Source organism: Glandiceps talaboti, chromosome 14, assembly GCF_964340395.1.
Source record: "Glandiceps talaboti chromosome 14, keGlaTala1.1, whole genome shotgun sequence".
In the NCBI taxonomy this organism is placed as follows: Eukaryota; Metazoa; Hemichordata; class Enteropneusta; family Spengelidae; genus Glandiceps; species Glandiceps talaboti.
This window is the reverse complement of record NC_135562.1, coordinates 907583-929302: the sequence shown is the minus strand read 5'-3', so window position 1 is coordinate 929302 and position 21720 is coordinate 907583. Positions and strand designations below refer to the sequence as shown.

The following is a 21720-nucleotide window of genomic DNA, read 5'->3' as shown; positions in this document are numbered from 1 at the left end:
GGGGGGGGGTAATTTTCCGATGATGACATTAAACAGAAAGAACAATCTACGGATGCCACACCTGGTCGTATTTTCCACCGGGATTTCCACAGACGCAATATAGTACTAGCAAGTTTTATTCATGTCACATAAAAATCCATTCACTAAGAAACTCCCACTTAGTTTATTGAAATGTTTAGAGGGTATGCCACTTGTTCCCTTTGAATAATGAGTACGTCTGACCTTGGACAAAGGAGGTCGAGGTTTGACATTACATACGTACATTTTAAAGACATCTCTCAGGGCAAACAGTTCGCATATTCTCTTGGAATAAATAAATAAATATCTTACTAAATTTTAATATTTACAAGTTTTCTCTCAAAAAGGCATCAAAAATGCTAACATTAATCACCTTACACGTCTACAAATGAGAGAACTATAACACATGAAAAGAGAAAAACAAGAACATGTGTGACACAAAGTAGCTCCCACCCACACACACACACACACACACACACACACACACACACACACACACACACACACACACATATACATACCAAATAGGCACTCAGTGGTGGGCTTTATAAACAAAACAAAATGCAATTGTGCTTCTGTAGTGGAAACTGCGTTTTATAAATTGATTGATTGATCAACTTATTTATTTAATTATGTATTGTTTGGTTTGTTTGTCTGTTTGTTTGTTTGTTTGTTTGTTTGTTTGATTGATTGATTGATTGGTTGGTTGGTTGGTTGGTTGGTTGGTTGGTTGGTTGGTTGGTTGGTTGGTTGATTGATTGATTGATTGATTGATTGATTGATTGATTGATTGATTGATTGATTGATTGATTGATTGATTGATTGATTGATTGATTGATTGATTGATTGATTGATTGATTGATTGATTGATTGATTGAAAGTTTAACTATTTTAATGAGAGTACCTGATCCAACTGAGCGTTAGAAACAAAAAATAATAGATACAGTTAGTTATTTGTGGTCCGCCTGTGTTGAACGTATCTTACATGAGCGTCAGCAATAGCATGGTATGTAACAGTCAAGACCACGCAAGTATCGGATTTCATGTTCGATGTGATGCAGTGCCGTGCCGCCAATGGCAGTATGTTTTTTGTCAAGACTGCACCATATATAATAGAACACTTACTGCTAATGGATACCATTATGTATAGAAATAAGCTTAACTTCTCCTTTAGCATGTCAATTTTCGAATCATATGCTTTACCTGATAACAATATTTATTGTTTCTATGTTTTACTTGATTTCAGCGATGTCGTCAATAAATGGAAAGTGTTACCTTCAAGTCGATCAAGAGAAATCTCTCTCTCTCTCTCTCTCTCTCTCTCTCTCTCTCTCTCTCTCTCTCTCTCTCTCTCTCTCTCTCTCTCTCTCTCGCTCTCTCTCTCTCTCTCTCTCTCTCTCTCTCTCCCCCTCCCTCCCTCCCTCCCCCTCCCTCCGTCCCTCCCTCCCTAGATCCCGCCCTTGGAATAAATATTGAGCAACCTTTTTCCAAAAACGTTGGAGGATGAAACAAATCATTGGTATCGATAATAATGTATTCAAATTAAGATTGGACTGATTTTTAAAAGAACAAAAACCACCAGTGTATGCTGTAACACTCGGTACATAGCAGCCAATTGACCAAGCATGTCATATCGCCACATTAAGTTCTCTTATTATTCAAAAAAAGGAACATTGCTACCTTGTCAAAGGGTCAAAAGTCACCTACCTATGGTACACGTCCTTATTATATTGCTAAACACGTTCACTTTCTTTGCATATGAATAGTTTGAAATACGTAATTCAATAGGATAGCAGGTACATAATTGCATCGCGTTGCCTTGCTGGGGTCACAGAAGGTCATACTGGCTCTATACTGTAGACGTCTACAATGTCTCAGATATTACAATGTACTATCATATATTCCTTGTTCCTTTTGTTTTTGGCGCCAACACTTTTGTGTAAGCCAGGTAAGTGACGGTATAAGACCTGTGTTTTAATGTTTTCAATTCTTGTTGTCAATTATTTGGCACTTTAGTTACCCGGAAATTCGACTACCAGAACCAGTTCCTTGTTTTTGATTCTAGTTACTGCTACTGGTATATTTTATTTCTACAATAATAATTATGTTTTGAGACTACGAATGAATTTGAGTATTATGAATCCTCGATTCCCCTACCATATTCAAATTATCATTTTTGCAATCAAAGCTACCCCGTTGACAAAATTAAAGCATATTTTGGGCAAGTCTCGGTCTAGTTGTCTCGACGTTTACGATTCATTACCTGTGCAGCGATAAGGTGTGGAGGATATAAGTTGAAGGAGCACTTTACACAATGGAATACAGTTGTGTGCAGACAAAATGTCGTCAGGCTCAACAAAAATCTTATTACTAAACATATTTACATTTTATCATCTGGCAAAACAAAAATTTATCAGCATTGCTACATTTTCTCCAAGTTAACTACAGCTGTTTGTAAAATGTATCAATGCAATGTAACAGATACAAGATTATTTGTCGTTTGTCGACTGACGATAAATTGTTGCAATGTTTGTAAGATGTGTGTTCAGTCAGACGATAAAATGTAGAAATGTTAGCAAGATGTGTCAGACGATAAAATGTAACAATCTTAGATTTTTGACATGCCAAACTGTGTTTTAATTGTACTAAACTGGTTTCCATTGTAAAATCAAATGTAAGTACTGAGTGAATCCGGGGGTTAGCTTTATCTGTATCTTGATCACTTTATTAACAATAGCCCTAACGTTCACGTTGACCCCCACCCAACCCCACCCCATTCCTAAACTACCTCTAACAATCCTCTTGTTTTACGGTAAGGGTCCTCAGAAAAGAGAGTGAAATCAGTCAGATTTAGACAATGTTCATAATCAGATCCCCGGAAACTTCTTCTAGAATCATCACCAATACGAGCATCTCAGCCCGAAGCCCCTGGTCCCATTAACCCCCCACTCCCACCCTACCCACCCACCTTCTTTATTGACCCATTCAGTCTGTTAATTCCCAACTTTCGTATATGGAGAATGTTTCATCACAAAGTCCACTTTAATAGGATTGAAACTAGTAAAAAGTTGAAGTGGATTTTGTGCTCTTGATAATGTACTACATATATATCCGAATACAATACTGTAGTGAGAACATATAATCTAATGTATAACCATGGGAATTTAAATGGATTACTTCTAATGTTTTTCGTTTAATACCAAGTATTATACGAGTGGTCTTGCTATGTAAGTGGTCCCATAAAATGGCGACTTGCCCGAGGCCATGTAGCTTGGTGGCCAAACACTACAACCTCTCCTATAGGAACTGAGTGTTTCGACAGTCTTGAATTGGATATGGTTCAAGACTAAAAGCCATCATTTAGGCCTGTGAGAGTTTGATATTTATAAATTTCTAAATGATCGAATAAACATCGATGATAAAAACCAGGTGTGCAGAAATATGACATATGACACGTACTGGGATAAATATCAACTTTGAAACATTAAAACTAGTTTAGCAATATTATGACCGTTGTTCGGCATTAATTGACCATGATATAGATGGTGTACAAATGTGTTGATTTGCAATGATTTGTAAATAATGTATTATCTGTGGTATAGTTCAGCCCTGGCTAATCAGTCATCTGTGACAATGTGTTGGCTGATAGGTGTGGCACGTACTACACGTCGTTTCTTACAAACTACATATGTGTATATCTTGCAGTCTAAAGTTAGTCGAGTAGAACAATGTGCCAGAATTTAAGGCTTTGTGATTTACCATGTACTTATATATAACCAGTATCATGGATTCCAAGCTACTCCTATCCCGAAACTGGAATGTAGGGATTGCTGACACTGATGACACAGAATTGGAATTACAATAGTAGTAGTAGAATCATTTATTATAGTGACATGAGCTAGGTAAACAGACTACCGGAAAAAACAATTTACATTACACAACCTCCCAGCCAAATAGGCTTATATGTCACCTAAAGTGAAATAAAACATAATTGGAACAAATTGAGGAGCTTTTTCTACAATAATGAAAATATTATTTACAAGGCAAATATAAGAGTTATGAATTAATGTACAAGTTGTCCCTTCTCCTTAAAAATGCTTTCTAAATCTTGTCATTTTCCGCACTTTTCTTGCTACCAAGTACCTTAGGTTTTTCGTTTTCAGGTAAGTCAATGTACTCATCTCCAAAATCAAAAAAAGAAACCAGAAGGTCATTGTAAAAACTACAGTACAAAAGAAAATGAACTTCATTTTCGACGACATCATCATGGCAGAGGGTGCAAACTCTTTCAGATATCGGTTCCCCTCTGAATCGTCCAGTTTCTATACGAAGGAAGCAGGAAACATGACCATTCTTTTGAATCGACAAAAATCTAACGAGTATTGTTACATTTCCTCGTTCGACGTCACATGACAAAAATCTTGCAAACATTGCTACATTTTCTTTTCATACCCTTTATACTAACGCAACAGAATAACATTAAAATGTAACAATTGTGTGAAGACAGCCGATAAAATTTAGCAATGTTTAGATTTCTGTCTTAACCAGACGACTTTCTGTTTTAGGTCAACTGACATCGGAGATTTATTACACAACTATCGATGGAATCTTTCTATTGTCCTGTAGACATATAAAGGTTACAGGTCAATAAGTAAAGGTCAAATCTTCTAGGTGCAAGAAATTCATAAGAAAAGTTATAAAATTGCTATGCCAATAAAATGACTGAAAACTTGTAGACGTATGGATAGTAAAACTATATTCAATTAGAAGTTTACAGCGATGTTGATCCTAGAGGTAGAGGCGACCACTCGTAGAACTACAAAATAAAAACCAAACTACATAAATCCGAAGGAAGTAAAGGAACGATGTCGAATTCCTAAATCTCAGATTGTCACGATTGAGGCAACTACTTAACTTGACTCATCCCTTCACAAATGGATCCTTGTCGAAGTGACAACTTGACAATTGCAAGGCCAAAACATTGTTTGGCATATGTCTTTCAAAGTCGACTGTTAAAAAGACAGTTAACATGTTCATTATCTTTGTTTCACCATAGATTTTGCAGTGGAGATAAAACTGACAGGTGGGCGGACACCTTTTGAGGGACTGGTTGAAGTTAGAAAAGCTGGATCCCAAGATTGGAAATATGTATGCAAATCGGAACACAGAGGATGGAATCTTCTAGCAGCAAGGACTATATGCAAACAACTAGGTAACATCAAGTTGTACTAATAAGCAATCTCTCTTTGTGCTATCAGGGAACTTTTACAAGTGACCAGATCAGACAGAGTATGCACAACATGGAACGCACGTTTTAGATACTAACTAGCTTGTGTTTGATTATAAGAGAAAGGTCACTAGCCATTTTTTTACTGTTTGTCACTTTATATGTACAAATAATGCTTTCTAACACAGTCAAAATCATTTAATTTGTATGTATACATATAAGGGCGGCCCTTTTTATTTTTCTGTTTCTCATCTCCCGACCGACCCTAATTTGCAGCTCCGACATCAGAAAAAAAAAAGTTTTTTTATTTCCGACCGACCCCTGAGCACAGCAAAATTGTAAAGTTCCCCATGGCGTCTTAGGCCAGTTCTGCCGAGGCCACGACCTTGCGACATTGGCCCCCTAAAATTACAAATGAAGCAATAATTTTCCCACCTTGCGTCGCTTTGGCGCATTCATTTTACGGCAGACATGAAAATTATCTAAGTCCACGGCCGGACCAGGCCAGGCTCTGACTCGACGTGAATCCCACAAGAAGTATACTGACTGCGTATTAAGGGAAAGCTTTGTTGACATCATATAAGATACAGTGACAACGCGCAGTTCTATTGTTAACATAAAAAATGCCACGAAAAGATCAACTTTGATAAACTTAATCTACAAATTAAAACATTAGAGGGATTAGATGAGACGTCGAAATGGACGTCTCTCGTCACGTGTTTTGTCTACTGTCACTGTCGTGACCTCTGACCTAATCACTGACGTGTGTGAAACACTGAACTTTCTACCGGAACATCTATCTGCCATGCCACAGCTCAGAAGCCTTCGTGAACCAAATTTATGGAACAGGTTGTGATTTTCATTTGTTGATGGGTTAAATTAAATGAGTACATGTGTATTTTGATTCCGAAAAAGCTGTGTTAGGGGATCGTGTTGCATGATGTTGACAGTGCTAGTGACACATGTGAATGTTGGGCACTGAATCAATGCGTAATCACTGGCATGGCCACTATAGACGGCCGATGCATGTGCGCCCGCGGTCAGACATGAAGAACGAACTTGTTGTGCAAATCAGAAAAAAATTAATGTAATATTTACAGAGCATCCCAACTTTGACTTTGTTGATAGTTTTAGTTAAAGATCCAAGTTCTGAGTTTCAAGGACACCTAATGTCAGCTTTCCGTATCATTGCAAGTTTACAGTACGTAACTATGCTGTCATTTGATATAGCAGGACCAAATCATGATATACAGCCAGTAACGGTTAATTAATAAAAAATAAATAATTTTAAAGTTTGTTTGACTATTATTTGTAAGTTTTTCGTTCACATTTGGTACTTTTTAAAGTCAGGGATTTTTTTTCTTCAAAATGTCATGAATTTGAAGAGGGAATGATAAACACAGCAGTGTACTAACAATTTTAAAAATGAAACAAGTGGTTACAAGTTTAGGATTTCTCAAAGTTTTTATTCAATCATATGTTCACTGTGACTTATTTAGAAGTTGTTAATTGTCCTTGTCTGAAAAAAGGGAATTATAAATTTGAGCACTGCTATTCATTGATATTCAGATTAAAAATTGTGCCTACCTGGCTGTCCAATCTTTCTAAACAATATATCATATTATATATATGAAGAGGTATATATATAATATATATATATATAACTCGGTGAGTATAATCTGCTAAGACAGTGCTCTATACCGCAGTGGCAGAGCGTTTTGGTAGTACTGGAACTCTTTCTTGGTTGTAACTCGGAGTTTCACGCATAGTGCGATCATCAGACTATATATATATATATATATATATATATATATATATATATATATATATATATATATATATATATATATATATATGTATATATATATATGTATATATATATATATATATATATATATATATATATATATATATATATATATATATATATATATATATATATATATATTTGTGGCTGTTCCATTCTGGGTCTGGTAGCTGGTTGAGTAGAGTGCTCGACTTGGAGGAGGAGCGTATGTAACTCGATGAGTATCAATCTGCTAAGACAGTGCTCCACCGCAGTGGCAGAGCGCAGTAATTGCGCTTTGCCACTGCGGTATAGAGCACTGTCTTAGCAGATTGATACTCACAATAGTGGTCTGAGATAATTTATATGAATATTTCATAGACAATAATAATTGACCCCACTCCCTGTCAAATGACACCACTTTTTGGAACCAAGGGGCCTGTGTCCCCACTTGTTGGAAACCTTGGCAGAACACCGCCGTCTAACCCCCCCCCCCCTCTCACCCACCCACCCACCCACCCAACCCCTTTGTTACGTCAGAGCTGCATCTGTCTTTCATCATGGCAGAAGCCGTTGAGGTTTGATGAGGGACAGGGCTCAAAATTAATACTGTCACGCGGTACATTTTGCTGCAATGTAATAATAGCTCAGAATATTTCCATCATTTTCAAAATTATGCTTAAAATTGGTAAAAGTCATACTGCATTCCTAATTTCTTGACCAGTTTTTAGCTTTAAATCAGTTGTATTATCAGGGAAATGACCGACTCCATAGCGTTTCATGACCCATGACATGCATGACCTTTGAAGACATTCCGATGTTTACATTATTACTTTTAATTACTTTTAAACAGTAAATCCCAAAGGGGTTCTGAGTTCTAGAAATGTTTACATGTTATCTGGTGGATTATTTTGACAAGTTCACACTGAAGAAAAATGTTTCATAGAAGTAATGGTTTATATAAATGAAAATTCATCTAGCACCATGCCACTGATTAATAGGACGAATGTATTAGTACTCCTGATAAAATCACACAATAGTTCATGGCTACAGATATACACCCATCAGGATGATAAGTATTTAATCATCTTCTTACAAAGTTGTTCTACAGACTTGTCAACCTTGCTAAAATGAAGGAAAGAGACTTGTAACAAGGAATTCAATAAAGAGAAGAGAAATGAAGTTGTATAGAGACTAACAGGACAGAAAGGACAGAGAATAGAACTGAAAAAATACTCTTTTTTTTCTTGCCCCCCTTTTTTTTTTATTTCGCCCGCCCGACCCGCCTGACTATTCCATTGGAGATGAGAAACAAAAAAAAAAAAAACCTCACCCTAATGGGATTATTGATTAACGTTCAGTATATGCAGTTTTCATGGGGAGGGTCATGTTTACAAAATGGGACAAAGACCATGTGTGATTTCCTCCGCCACCCCCCCTTGTAAATATTGAAGGCTCCCTTAGGTATGGTACTAACGTTTGACAATGCCTTCTACGTCACAGTACTGCCATATGTAGGTATCGTAAGTACTCTCCCTAGGTATGGTAACTGTCATGTGACATAACAGTACGTTCTACTCTAACACTCTCCCTAGGTATGGTAACTGTCATGTGACATAACAGTACGTTCTACTCTAACACTCTCCATAGGTATGGTAACTGTCATGTGACATAACAGTATGTTCACACTAACACTCTCCCTAGGTATGGTAACTGTCATGTGACATAACAGTACGTTCTACGCCAACACTCTCCATAGGTATGGTAACTGTCATGTGACATAACAGTACGTTCTACGCCAACACTCTCCATAGGTATGGTAACTGTCATGTGACATAACAGTACGTTCTACGCCAACACTCTCCATAGGTATGGTAACTGTCATGTGACATAACAGTACATTCTACTCCAACACTCTCCATAGGTATGGTAACCGTCATGTGGCATAACAGTACGTTCTACTCTAACACTCTCCATAGGTATGGTAACTGTCATGTGACATAACAGTACGTTCTACTCCAACACTCTCCCTAGGTATGGTAACTGTCATGTGGCATAATAGTATGTTCTACTCTAACACTCTCCCTAGGTATGGTAACTGTCATGTGGCATAATAGTATGTTCTACTCTAACACTCTCCATAGGTATGGTAACTGTCATGTGGCATAACAGTGCGTTCTACTCTAACACTCTCTCTAGGTATGGTAACTGTCATGTGACATAACAGTACGTTCTACTCTAACACTCTCTCTAGGTATGGTAACTGTCATGTGACATAACAGTACACTCTACTCTAACACTCTCTCTACGTATGGTAACTGTCATGTGGCATAATAGTATGTTCTACTCTAACACTCTCCATAGGTATGGTAACTGTCATGTGGCATAACAGTACGTTCTACTCTAACACTCTCCATAGGTATGGTAACTGTCATGTGGCATAACAGTATATTCTACTCCAACACTCCATAGGTATGGTAACTGTCATGTGGCATAACAGTACGTTCTACTCTAACACTCTCCATAGGTATGGTAACTGTCACGTGGCATAACAGTATATTCTACTCCAACACTCCATAGGTATGGTAACTGTACATGTCATGTGGCATAACAGTACGTTCTACTCCAACACTCTCCATAGGTATGGTAACTGTCATGTGACATAACAGTACGTTCTACTCTAACACTCTCCATAGGTATGGTAACTGTCATGTGGCATAACAGTACGTTCTATTCTAACACTCTCCATAGGTATGGTAACTGTCATGTGGCATAACAGTACGTTCTACTCTAACACTCTCCATAGGTATGGTAACTGTCATGTGACATAACAGTACATTCTACTCCAACACTCTCCATAGGTATGGTAACCGTCATGTGGCATAACAGTACGTTCTACTCTAACACTCTCCATAGGTATGGTAACTGTCATGTGACATAACAGTACGTTCTACTCCAACACTCTCCCTAGGTATGGTAACTGTCATGTGGCATAATAGTATGTTCTACTCTAACACTCTCCCTAGGTATGGTAACTGTCATGTGGCATAATAGTATGTTCTACTCTAACACTCTCCATAGGTATGGTAACTGTCATGTGGCATAACAGTGCGTTCTACTCTAACACTCTCTCTAGGTATGGTAACTGTCATGTGACATAACAGTACGTTCTACTCTAACACTCTCTCTAGGTATGGTAACTGTCATGTGACATAACAGTACACTCTACTCTAACACTCTCTCTACGTATGGTAACTGTCATGTGGCATAATAGTATGTTCTACTCTAACACTCTCCATAGGTATGGTAACTGTCATGTGGCATAACAGTACGTTCTACTCTAACACTCTCCATAGGTATGGTAACTGTCATGTGGCATAACAGTATATTCTACTCCAACACTCCATAGGTATGGTAACTGTCATGTGGCATAACAGTACGTTCTACTCTAACACTCTCCATAGGTATGGTAACTGTCACGTGGCATAACAGTATATTCTACTCCAACACTCCATAGGTATGGTAACTGTACATGTCATGTGGCATAACAGTACGTTCTACTCCAACACTCTCCATAGGTATGGTAACTGTCATGTGACATAACAGTACGTTCTACTCTAACACTCTCCATAGGTATGGTAACTGTCATGTGGCATAACAGTACGTTCTATTCTAACACTCTCCATAGGTATGGTAACTGTCATGTGGCATAACAGTACGTTCTACTCTAACACTCTCCATAGGTATGGTAACTGTCATGTGGCATAACAGTACATTCTACTCTAACACTCTCCATAGGTATGGTAACTGTCATGTGACATAACAGTACGTTCTACTCTAACACTCTCCATAGGTATGGTAACTGTCATGTGGCATAATAGTATGTTCTACTCTAACACTCTCCATAGGTATGGTAACTGTCATGTGGCATAACAGTACATTCTACTCTAACACTTTCTCTAGGTATGGTAACTGTCATGTGGCATAACAGTACGTTCTACGCCAACACTCTCCATAGGTATGGTAACTGTCATGTGGCATAACAGTGCGTTCTATGCCAACACTCTCCATAGGTATGGTAACTGTCATGTGGCATAACAGTACGTTCTACGCCAACACTCTCCATAGGTATGGTAACTGTCATGTGGCATAACAGTACGTTCTACTCTAACACTCTCCATAGGTATGGTAACTGTCATGTGGCATAACAGTATGTTCTACTCTAACACTCTCCATAGGTATGGTAACTGTCATGTGGCATAACAGTATATTCTACTCTAACACTCTCCATAGGTATGGTAACTGTCATGTGGCATAACAGTACGTTCTACTCTAACACTCTCCATAGGTATGGTAACTGTCATGTGGCATAACAGTACGTTCTACTCCAACACTCCATAGGTATGGTAACTGTCATGTGACATAACAGTACGTTCTACTCCAACACTCCATAGGTATGGTAACTGTCATGTGGCATAACAGTATATTCTCCTCAACCAATTCAAAACAAGGTATCTGTGATATGACCTGTGACCCGTCAGTGGAAGTATTAGAGGAGTGTAGTATCGACTGGGGAAGTGATGGAGAAGGTTGTCCTTGTAGTCATGAGGGTCATGCCGGTCTAACGTGCTACTGTGAGTTCAATTCTAGTTTCTTCTCAAGTCTCGGTTTCCCAGACTCTCCGCCCCAGCAGAGAGTACACCCCTAATCGCTAGTAAGGTGTGGCCCCAACGTAGAGAATCTGGGTAGCCGAGACTAGTATCCTCACTTGACATCAAAACTATTATACATGCATTTACATTATTCTCACAAATCAGAGCACATTTTACCGCTGACGAAACGATAAATTGACAATGCCGTAAAGAAGTATGTGGTTTTACGACAGTGTTACAATTCGTGCAGACCAATATCGCTATATATATACAATTTGATGACAATCAGGACTTGTCAATCAACGATGGTTTTTTGTTTCGTATCTAGTTAATTTCAAAGTATTAATTTGATTGAAACTTAACACTGTTGTATCGGTTTATTACTATTAGGGTAGGGTAATATCTAACTTTATTTTCATTAAATCCACAGTAGCTAATATTTGTGGTAAATTTTCTGTGTTTTTCTCTTTGAAATTTGTCGAATATATGTGCAAGACATGCGCCAAGTAATTGCAAAATATTGCAATTATGTGTTTCTAAATTAATCATTGTGTACAAACACCTACATGACTGGTATACTTGAAGCTTACTGTTTGTATATAAACATATGGAATAAAGAACACATCTTCACTATATGCTGTAACTTAATTCAGTTCCAGGATACCTTGGTCGATTTAAAGAACATGATACAAACAGGATATTTCCGTTTGAGGAACGCATATTTAAAGGGAATGAAAGTACAAACTCTATACACAGTTGTCTCAGTGTGTGTCGTAATAATAGCGTTGCTGTTATAGAGAGTAGCGATGAGTGCTACTGTAGTGATTGGAATACGAATTATACCAGATATGGTGAAGTGTTACCAGACCAGAAAACAGTGGTACATGACAAGTACGGAATCGTCTATGATCAACAGCAATGCCCTGGTAATAGAAGTCAGGCTTGTGGTGGACATTACCAACTGGATGTATATGATAGTAAGAATGTATAATTGATATTTTAAATAACACACACACTAAAAATAATACCTACAGGCAGTGGAGTATGACAGACAGACAGGAATTTAGGTAGTTAGGTAGATGTATATATATATGCATGTCACTTTGCCCAGTTCATGGAATGGTCAACCTTATGCAAATGAGAGTATAAATTAAAAGGGACGAAATGTAATTTTTGGGGAAGAGTTTTGAACTGGGGTGTTGATTATCGAACTCTTTTAAAAACACAAGCTACACGGAATTATAATAAAATAAGAATTGTGAAGTGATGAGTTTGTAAATACATGATAATAAAGTTGTTTGATTGATATTTATTTTGTGTGTCCTATGAAAGATGTTCATTTCATGTACTGGGCATATCTTACCATACTCACTTCATAACCTGGGCAACACGACTGCATATTTCATGAACTGGGCAAAGTTATCTACCCATTTCATGAATTGGGCAATTTCACAGATTGGATGTAACATGTTTGTTTGTTTGCCTGTTTGTTTGTTTGTCTGTCTGTCTGTCTGTCTGTCTGTCTGTCTGTCTGTCTGTCTGTCTGTCTGTCTGTCTGTCTGTCTGTCTGTCTGTTTGTTTGTTTATATATATATATATATATATATATATATATATATATATATATATATATATATATATATATATATATATATATATATATATAGTTTTGGTAGTACTGGAACTCTTTCTTGGTTGTAACTCGGAGTTTCACGCATTGTGCGATCATCAGAGTTGTCTGATGATCGCACAATGCGTGAAACTCCGAGTTACAACCAAGAAAGAGTTCCAGTACTACCAAAACTAGTGCGCTCTGCCACTGCAGTATATATATATATATATATATATATATATATATATATATATATATATATATATATATATATATATATATATATATATATATATATATATATATAGACAGAGGACGGACAGACAGACAGACAGACAGACAGACAGACAGACAGACAGACAGATATAGATAGATAGATAGATAGATAGATAGATAGATAGATAGATAGTTAGATAGATAGATAGATAGATAGATAGATAGATAGATAGATAGATAGATAGATAGATAGATAGATAGATAGATAGATAGATAGATAGATAGATAGATAGATAGATAGATAGATAGATAGATAGATAGACAGATAGATAGATAGACAGACAAATAATCAAACTTAAAACATTACACCTCCCCCACCCCCAGTTAAGGGAGGCAATTCAATGCAAACGTTTCTAACTGCAAATTTAAGGTAAATTACTAGTCGTTTGAGTATCTAGATATGATATCTAATTAATTGCCATATATCTCTCGTGCAATCTTCTCGTTTATATTGAAAATGGTATAATATATATTAAAATGGAAATCACATGTACAGGGGAATATCAACTTTTCTTGTTACATAGGTCGTATCGGTGCCTGCGGTGGTATACTGACAAATTCAACTGGCTTCGTATACTCACCAAATTTCCCGGACACTTACTCTAACAATGAGAATTGCAGCTGGACAATTAATGCCAACCATAGAATTCGAGTGAAGATTTGGATGGTGAGAATCGGTGCAGACGACCAGCTGATAATAAATTATGGTTTGTCTGGAGAAAGGAATCTTACGAAGAACGATGAAGGACAATGGTTTGACAATCATGACAACTTTTCCAATTTGATCGTAAAGTTTACATCGAAAGAGTCGACAAATAGCTATGGAGGATTTGCACTTGAATACTTCTCCTGGCGTGAGTGGCAATTGGATTAATATATATAAACTGATATTTTCTTTTGAAATATTTTAATACTATGTTGACTATTTCTGTACTCTGATGTGGTTCATAGAGTTTTAGTCGAATCAATATAAATATATTATATTTAGAAATATCATATGTTAATCTATGCCTATGGATATTTGTAATGACCTTACAGGACGTAATCCTATAATTTTTCTGTTTGTTTGTTTGTTTGTTTGTTTGTTTGTTTGTTTGTTTGTTTGTTTGTCGTTTGTTGTTATCTCTGTTTTATGTATTTAATACACGTTACTGTAATAACCCAACCAGATCCTGATCATAAACACAAAAGCAACCCCCCTTTCATATTAATCTCGTAATGGAGAAGTGATTTTGGCCATGTTGTTTCTCTGTGTGTGTCTATTTGTTTTTCTAGCTGTTTTCCTGTCTGTCTGTCTGTCTGTCTGTCTGTCTGTCTGTCTGTCTGTCTGTTTTTCTGTTTGCATCTAATTGTTTGTGTAACCATTTTCTCAAATTTTGAAACTGGTTATCTCAACTCAAATAATGGGATAATGGCTACATCATGTATTTCCTCTTCTTTACATACACTTTTCTTTTGAATTAATACATCCATACATGTGAAAAAGAAATAGCATGAAATTACAGTTCATGATCAAAATGCATCCCTTGTATTTGATGTATTATAGCTATTCATTGTGGAGACCCAGTCAAATATGAGCATGCGTATTCTAAAGGAGTCAACGACACATTCGGTGATGAGGTCACCTATCACTGCAATACTGGTGCTAGTAATACTCTGGACAGGGATGCAGTCAGTTACTGTACTGCGCATGGCAAGTGGTTAGGAGGAAACCCTCTTTGCAAAGGTATCCAATAAAAAAGTCTTTGTTGAGCTACTTTATAATCATGTTATACACCTCTCTCTCTACCCCCCTCTCCCCCTCCCTCCCTCCCTCCCTCTCTCCTCTCTCTCTCACCCACTCTCTCTGTCTCTGTCTGTCTGTCTCTGTCTGTATGTCTGTCTCTGTCTGTCTGTCTGTCTGTCTGTCTCTGTCTGTCTGTCTGTCTGTCTGTCTGTCTGTCTGTCTGTCTGTCTGTCTCTGTCTGTCTCTGTCTGTCTCTGTCTGTCTGTCTGTCTGTCTCTCACTCTCTCTCTCTCTCTCACACTCTCTCTCTCTCTCTCTCTCTCTCTCTCTCTCTCTCTCTCTCTCTCTCTCTCTCTCTCTCTCTCTCTCTCTCTCTCTCTCTCTCTCTCTCTCTCTCTCTCTCTCTCTCTCTCTGCTAATACAATGATTAAGAGCCACGTTTGGCAGCTTAATACTAACATTTGTTGAATTAGATTAAGTGGTGACGGATAATTAGATATTATAATAATAGAACACTGACTATGAAATACAACCACAGAACATATACATATATATAGTGTCCAAAAGTGTAATTCCATTGAATATTTAGGTGTATTCCATTCCTGGTTAACCATGAAAACCTATGGTATATCGTCAGAATTACGTAAAGTGCAGATCATTACATAGTTAAACAGCTTGTAATTATTTTATCTTTTATTGACTCTCTTCATACTTATTAATCAGCATCTTCATACAACCCTAAATCAAAAGGCGAAACTAAAGGTTAGAACAAATTTCTTGTTACCTTGCATGAAATCAGAATCAGTATGTGTCAAATAACAGTCACTAATATCAATTGACTCTAACTATGAATGATACACAAGTTACTAAGTACTAAGTATACAATCATTAACCAAAGTCGTCATTCCATGGGTGAAAGGTTTAATCTTAGACCACTATATTTTCTACAGTGGTTTGAGGTTTAATCTCAGACCACTGTATTTTCTAGTGATTTGAGGTACATTATTTTAAAATAACTGGAAAAAAAAATACAACGTAGAAAATTAACAACAATTAATTAATAACCCATCAAGTGTTTGATGAAGACATTTGTTTTGAATAAAATAGACAGATAAATATATATATCTGTAGAATTTGCTGTAGTCGGCAGATTCAATCACATGTCTCGGGGTTCCACACAACGACAGCCTAAGCAATAACCAACGACGATAAAACATGATTGCAGTGAGTTTTAATACAAATTATAGAAAGATTTGGAAAGTTTTATTCATTTTGATCATCACATGCATAGGCCTAATGCCTACATGTTGTCTGTATGTCTGTAATCAGGTTGTCGTCTAGGAACATATCATCTATGTGTGCTAGTCTTGGTTACCCAGACTCTCACCATGGGGGGGGGGGGGGGGGCTCTCTCTACTACGGGACCACCAGACGAGACCTTCGGAGAAGAGCTCCAGCGGTGAGAGTCTGGTTAACCGAGACTGCTAAGGGTACTCTTGTGACAGTTTTTATTTACATTTTTATCTGTAGATTATACAACTTTTATTTATATTTTTTACCTGCAGCTGATTATTAGACGCTCTCACAGTCCTTGGAGCTTGGCATCGCTGAAAGGGTTGTTTTGTATGTACTACATCCACAGCATAATTGTACTCGAATATCCTTGTACTGTGCCCTTGTCGACCACATAGGGCTAACCATTCGTTGAAGTGTTACTGTTACTGCGAAGCCCCGCGTTATCGCGAAGTCCCGGAGCGCGGGGCTTCACTGTAACACGTCAACGAATTGTTACCCTATGTGGTCGATGAGGGCGCACAGTACAAAGACATTCGAGTATGCGGTGGATGTCGTACATACAAAACAACCCTTTTAGCGATGCCAAGCTTCGAGGACTGTGAGAGAGTCTACTAAATTATACAACTTTTATTTACATTTTTACATGTAGATTATACAATTTTGTTTGCTGCTTATGGACTCAGTATTGGAATAGCACTCTTAATGGTTATTGTACTTTCAGCACTCATATGCAAAGGGATCAGGTATGTTGTTTTATTACGTCATACATGATTAATTACTCGAAATACCAATTACTTACTTACTTACTTACTTACTTACTTACTTACTTACTTAATATATTACTTAATATATTACTTACTTACTTAATTAATTAATTAATTTTTTTCCGTACTGATTACCTTTCATTAACATTTACCATTGCAGAGTGTTTTGATGAGGGTAAAATTGACGTTTTTGAGCGAAAGTGACTATGTATAATATTATATCTTTTGTGGTATGTTGTCTTTTTCCTTCTTGGAAATAAACCTCTCTCATCAAAACTACTGATTGATTTATATAGTAAATCATGTGTTATTGAAAGCTGCAAATCACCATCATTGTATCACCTCATTACCAACAGAGCTAATCGCAAGAGGGCTGAATATGACCAAATGCGCCAAAGAATTGTGGATGAGCCGAATACAGAGATGCAACAAAACGAAGAAACAGTGGAAACGGCATTCTCTAACCCAGCTTACACCGATTCTTCCATTGACAACAACACCAGCAATGATGAACATAAGTTATCGGCAGAAACCAAAGTAGAGAAACCTGTAGAAAACGACAATACGGGTGGATTTGAGGACAATGCAGATTACATAATGGACTATGAAACGTTGGGGGCGCCAAACAAAGACACTCAGAATATGAATGTTGACGGAGGTATACGAAAGAACACTGCTTTGAGTTTTGAGAATATAACATGTGAATCGTACAAGGAGGATGGACGCTCCTCTGCGCTCGTTAGCGGCAACACGGGTGGAGTTGCAGACAATGAAGATTACATAATGGACTATGAAACGTTGGGGGCGCCAAAGAAAGACACCCAGAACGTGAATGTTGACGGAGGTGCACGAAAGAACACTGCTTTGAGCTTTGAGAACATAACCTGTGAATCGGACAAGGGGGAACGCTCCTCTGCGTTCGTTAGCGACAACGATCGCCAAAATGATGATGCCTGTACTGAGAACAAAAATGGTGATGTAGATGGATTGTATGCCCAGGTAATCAAGAAGAAAGACAGAAGAAGTGGAACATCAGGATCAAAAGAAGGTGGAGAAAAACAACAAGATGGTTTGAATGACGCAATGGTAGATAACTCAAAGTCGGCTGAAGATTCGACCATACCAAAAACCAACTCCACGCCTCCTGAAAATGATGTTGATAATCCCTATGCACAGGTTGATATGTCCAAGAAAAGATCTAGAAGAAAAGAGAAGGAAGGATTTGTTGATAATTGTTTGTATGAATCTGCAAAGGAACTAAACATTCCACCAGACGGCTCTGCTGACGAGTCACATTCAACCTACATGTAACAGTAAATGGCTCAGATGTCTATATCAAGTGTCAATTGAAAGCAGACTTTGCACATTGTGTGGTCGTTGGTGGCGCACATATATTTTCGCAATTATACAAATGCAAAACTCCCGCCAAGCGTTTCTTCTCGTGTACTTGACCCGACTGTATCATACACTCCTGATCCTAGCGAAGCATTTTTACTACAAATTGAGTTCAGAATCAAATGGAAAAATTACTTTGCTTAAGTCAAAATGTTTTTTATTCGGGACTTGTTATTTTTGAAAGATTTCAATGTAAACATTGTCATTGGGCTTTAACGGTTATCGTCAGTCCTCATCAATAAAAATCACGACAAGGTATATTTCCCCTCCTTTAAGGGTCCGGGGTAAATATTTCGATTGTAGTGACATTTAAGCAACATATGTTATCATATTATCCATGGACACATTAATGAAACTAATACAATGTACACTGTATGGTAGACTGTAACAACATATGTCATGTCGTTTACCGCCCTCAACGGCCTTGGTTTTGTCAAACCCCATGGGCCGTCCACTATTTGATTTCGCCCCGGCACGGTCTACCTCACAGACTACTAAAATATTTACACAAAATATTTTCATTTAAAACTATTGGTTTGTACATTTTCAAGTTTCAGAGTAAATAACCGACAATACGTTATCATTAATTGACCTTGTTTATTTTAAGAAAATTATTTATCAAAAAATATTCAGACGTACAATCATTATTGTGAAGTCAACAACAGAACAAAATACAAATTCATGCAGCTTTTTTTTTACTGAATAACTATTTCATTAGATTTTCCGGAATTTCTACGTATGAATACGTAAAGAGAGAGGCGGTAACTATTTCATTAGATTTTCCGGAATGTCTACATATGAATACGTAAAGAGAGAGGCGGTAACTATTTCATTAGATTTTCCGGAATTTCTACGTATGAATACGTAAAGAGAGAGGCAGTAACTATTTCATTAGATTTTCCGGAATGTCTACATATGAATACGTAAAGAGATTGGTAGTAACTATTTCAAGACATTGTCGTGCCACTATGAGTGGAGGTGTAAATCGTAACGATACCTTATAGGAACTAGACTATGTGAGTTGAGGTGTAAATCGTAACGATACCTTATAGGAACTAGACTACTGAGACTATTGTCGTACAAGCCTACATATAAATGCTAAAGATATGTCATTTAGAACAGAACAGGTTTTATACTGTTATCAGTTATCAATATTACAATTATTTATTCAAGGATCGGATAATTCTTACAATTCAAAGTACAATGTAATCTTATTTTTTATGGGGAAAGACAAAAGAAAGGTTGTTTACTAAAATTCAAAAATCCAGGTATTCGTATATTCATAGTCCAAGTATTCATATATTCATAGTCCAAGTATTCATATATTCATAGTCCAAACATTCGTATATCCATGTATACATGCTGCTCCACAGGCAGTTGTTTCCCGAGATATGTATGAGAACATTTCTATCGGAATACAATAAAAAGCATCGCAGGTCGTTGCTAATGATATAATTTAATTGACAATTACCTTTATAATAATAATATTTTTTTATTAACATTGAACATTTTATATTAACATTGAACCTGGTTATGGATTACTAAAATGTATTCCACTTTTAGCTAGTTCAATTATTTTTTAACAATAAAGTATCTAACGTTAAATTGTATGGTACTGTATTTAAGACAATAGTGGAACAACACATTCACGAATGTATATGCCTGTATGTATGTATGCATGTATGTGTGTGTGTGTGTGTGTGTGTGTGTGTGTGTGTGTGCACGTATGTGTGTGCACGTGTGTATGTGCACGTGTGTGTGTGTGTGTGTGTGTGTGTGTGTGTGTGTGTGCGCGCGCACGCACGCGCGTGGGTGCATAGATGAATGGATGGCTTGCTGGATGGGTTGACATGTATATATGCTGAGTTTGACTTGCAATTGATAGATAGTAGAAATCGTAAATGTTGTTTACATATTAAGAATTATTTTTACTTGTCGTTGCACAGAAACAGGGATCATGATGATGTCTGATTCACACCATCTTCTGTGTTGTTCATATGTGTATGGTTTTTTGGGTATAAAAGCTATGCAAATGTGAATAGCCGTGCCAGGCAGAACAAGAATGCCCAAGTGCTTATTGACACTCAGCAGTAATTAAAAAGGATAGTCGTTACATACAAACAAGCGGATTATGGAATAAGTAGATTGTTTAGAAAGAGCCTGGAAAGGAATAATGCCCACACACAACCAAGTACAATATAAGAAGTACAGCTACTCGTACTTTATTGACATCTAACAAAACTCCTACAGATCACACAGAATTAAAGGTTTATATAGGTTTTCCTACATTCCATACATATTGGCGCGAATTTGGTTTGTTTACTTGTAAGTATTCTTCAGTAAATATACTGCAAGTATCTTTTAAATATACCGACAACAAAATTTACGCTCAGGCTGTACCCCTTTAATAAGTACCTTGTGAAAGTAAGAAAAACAATGGGACTTGTTTTGCTGGGATATGCCAATAGTCTAAGAATGCGCATGTCACGAGATTATCACAATATACAGACGTGGGATGAATAAATGTTATAAAGTTTCACACGACTTAGTCTATTTATAGCAAACAAAAACTCATTGTTAGTTAGTTTGGATATGAATAGGTGACCACAACCTTGGGTCACGACGTATAGACACCGATTGAGTCAATTGTTCTACCATGTTGACGAACACACAACCATGCGGAAAGCAGAAGATTTGCGAACATTTAACTGTCCATGTTTGTCTATTTTTGTTATTTTCTTCACTATTTTGACAGCTGGTTTCTCGTTAGAACAACCTCAAGGTAAGATACTCTACGAAAGTTAAACATGTAAGTTGGTCGTTAGACGCTTTCACAATATAGATTTCTCAATACAATTACTACGACCAAGCAATACGTATACACGCGTACATCACTGGTGACATTGTTTGCTTCAAACAGTTAACTGAGTTAAAGTGGTTTTCATAACAGCTAAGGCATTTTCTAAGT

General features: G+C 37.1%; 1 protein-coding gene across 1 annotated transcript; it reads left to right on the top strand.

Annotated features, from left to right (window-relative positions):
• The first annotated feature begins 1849 nt into the window (after positions 1–1849).
• Positions 1850–20254, top strand: LOC144445693 (uncharacterized). The gene is made up of 8 exons (XM_078135337.1): positions 1850–1966; positions 5075–5230; positions 11486–11665; positions 12337–12660; positions 14096–14425; positions 15118–15297; positions 17243–17336; positions 17714–20254. Exons 1-8 carry the CDS (start codon positions 1888–1890, stop codon positions 18666–18668), a joined length of 2298 nt encoding a protein of 765 aa, XP_077991463.1. The 5' UTR covers positions 1850–1887; the 3' UTR covers positions 18669–20254.
• The last annotated feature ends 1466 nt before the right edge of the window (positions 20255–21720 follow it).

Coding starts and splice junctions, on each gene's coding strand:
- LOC144445693 (XM_078135337.1), top strand. CDS start 1,888: ATGTCTCAGATATTACAATGTACTATCATATATTCCTTGTTCCTTTTG. Junction 11,666..12,336: donor TGCCGGTCTAACGTGCTACT/GTGAGTTCAATT, acceptor AACTTAATTCAG/TTCCAGGATACCTTGGTCGA. Junction 14,426..15,117: donor ACTTGAATACTTCTCCTGGC/GTGAGTGGCAAT, acceptor GATGTATTATAG/CTATTCATTGTGGAGACCCA.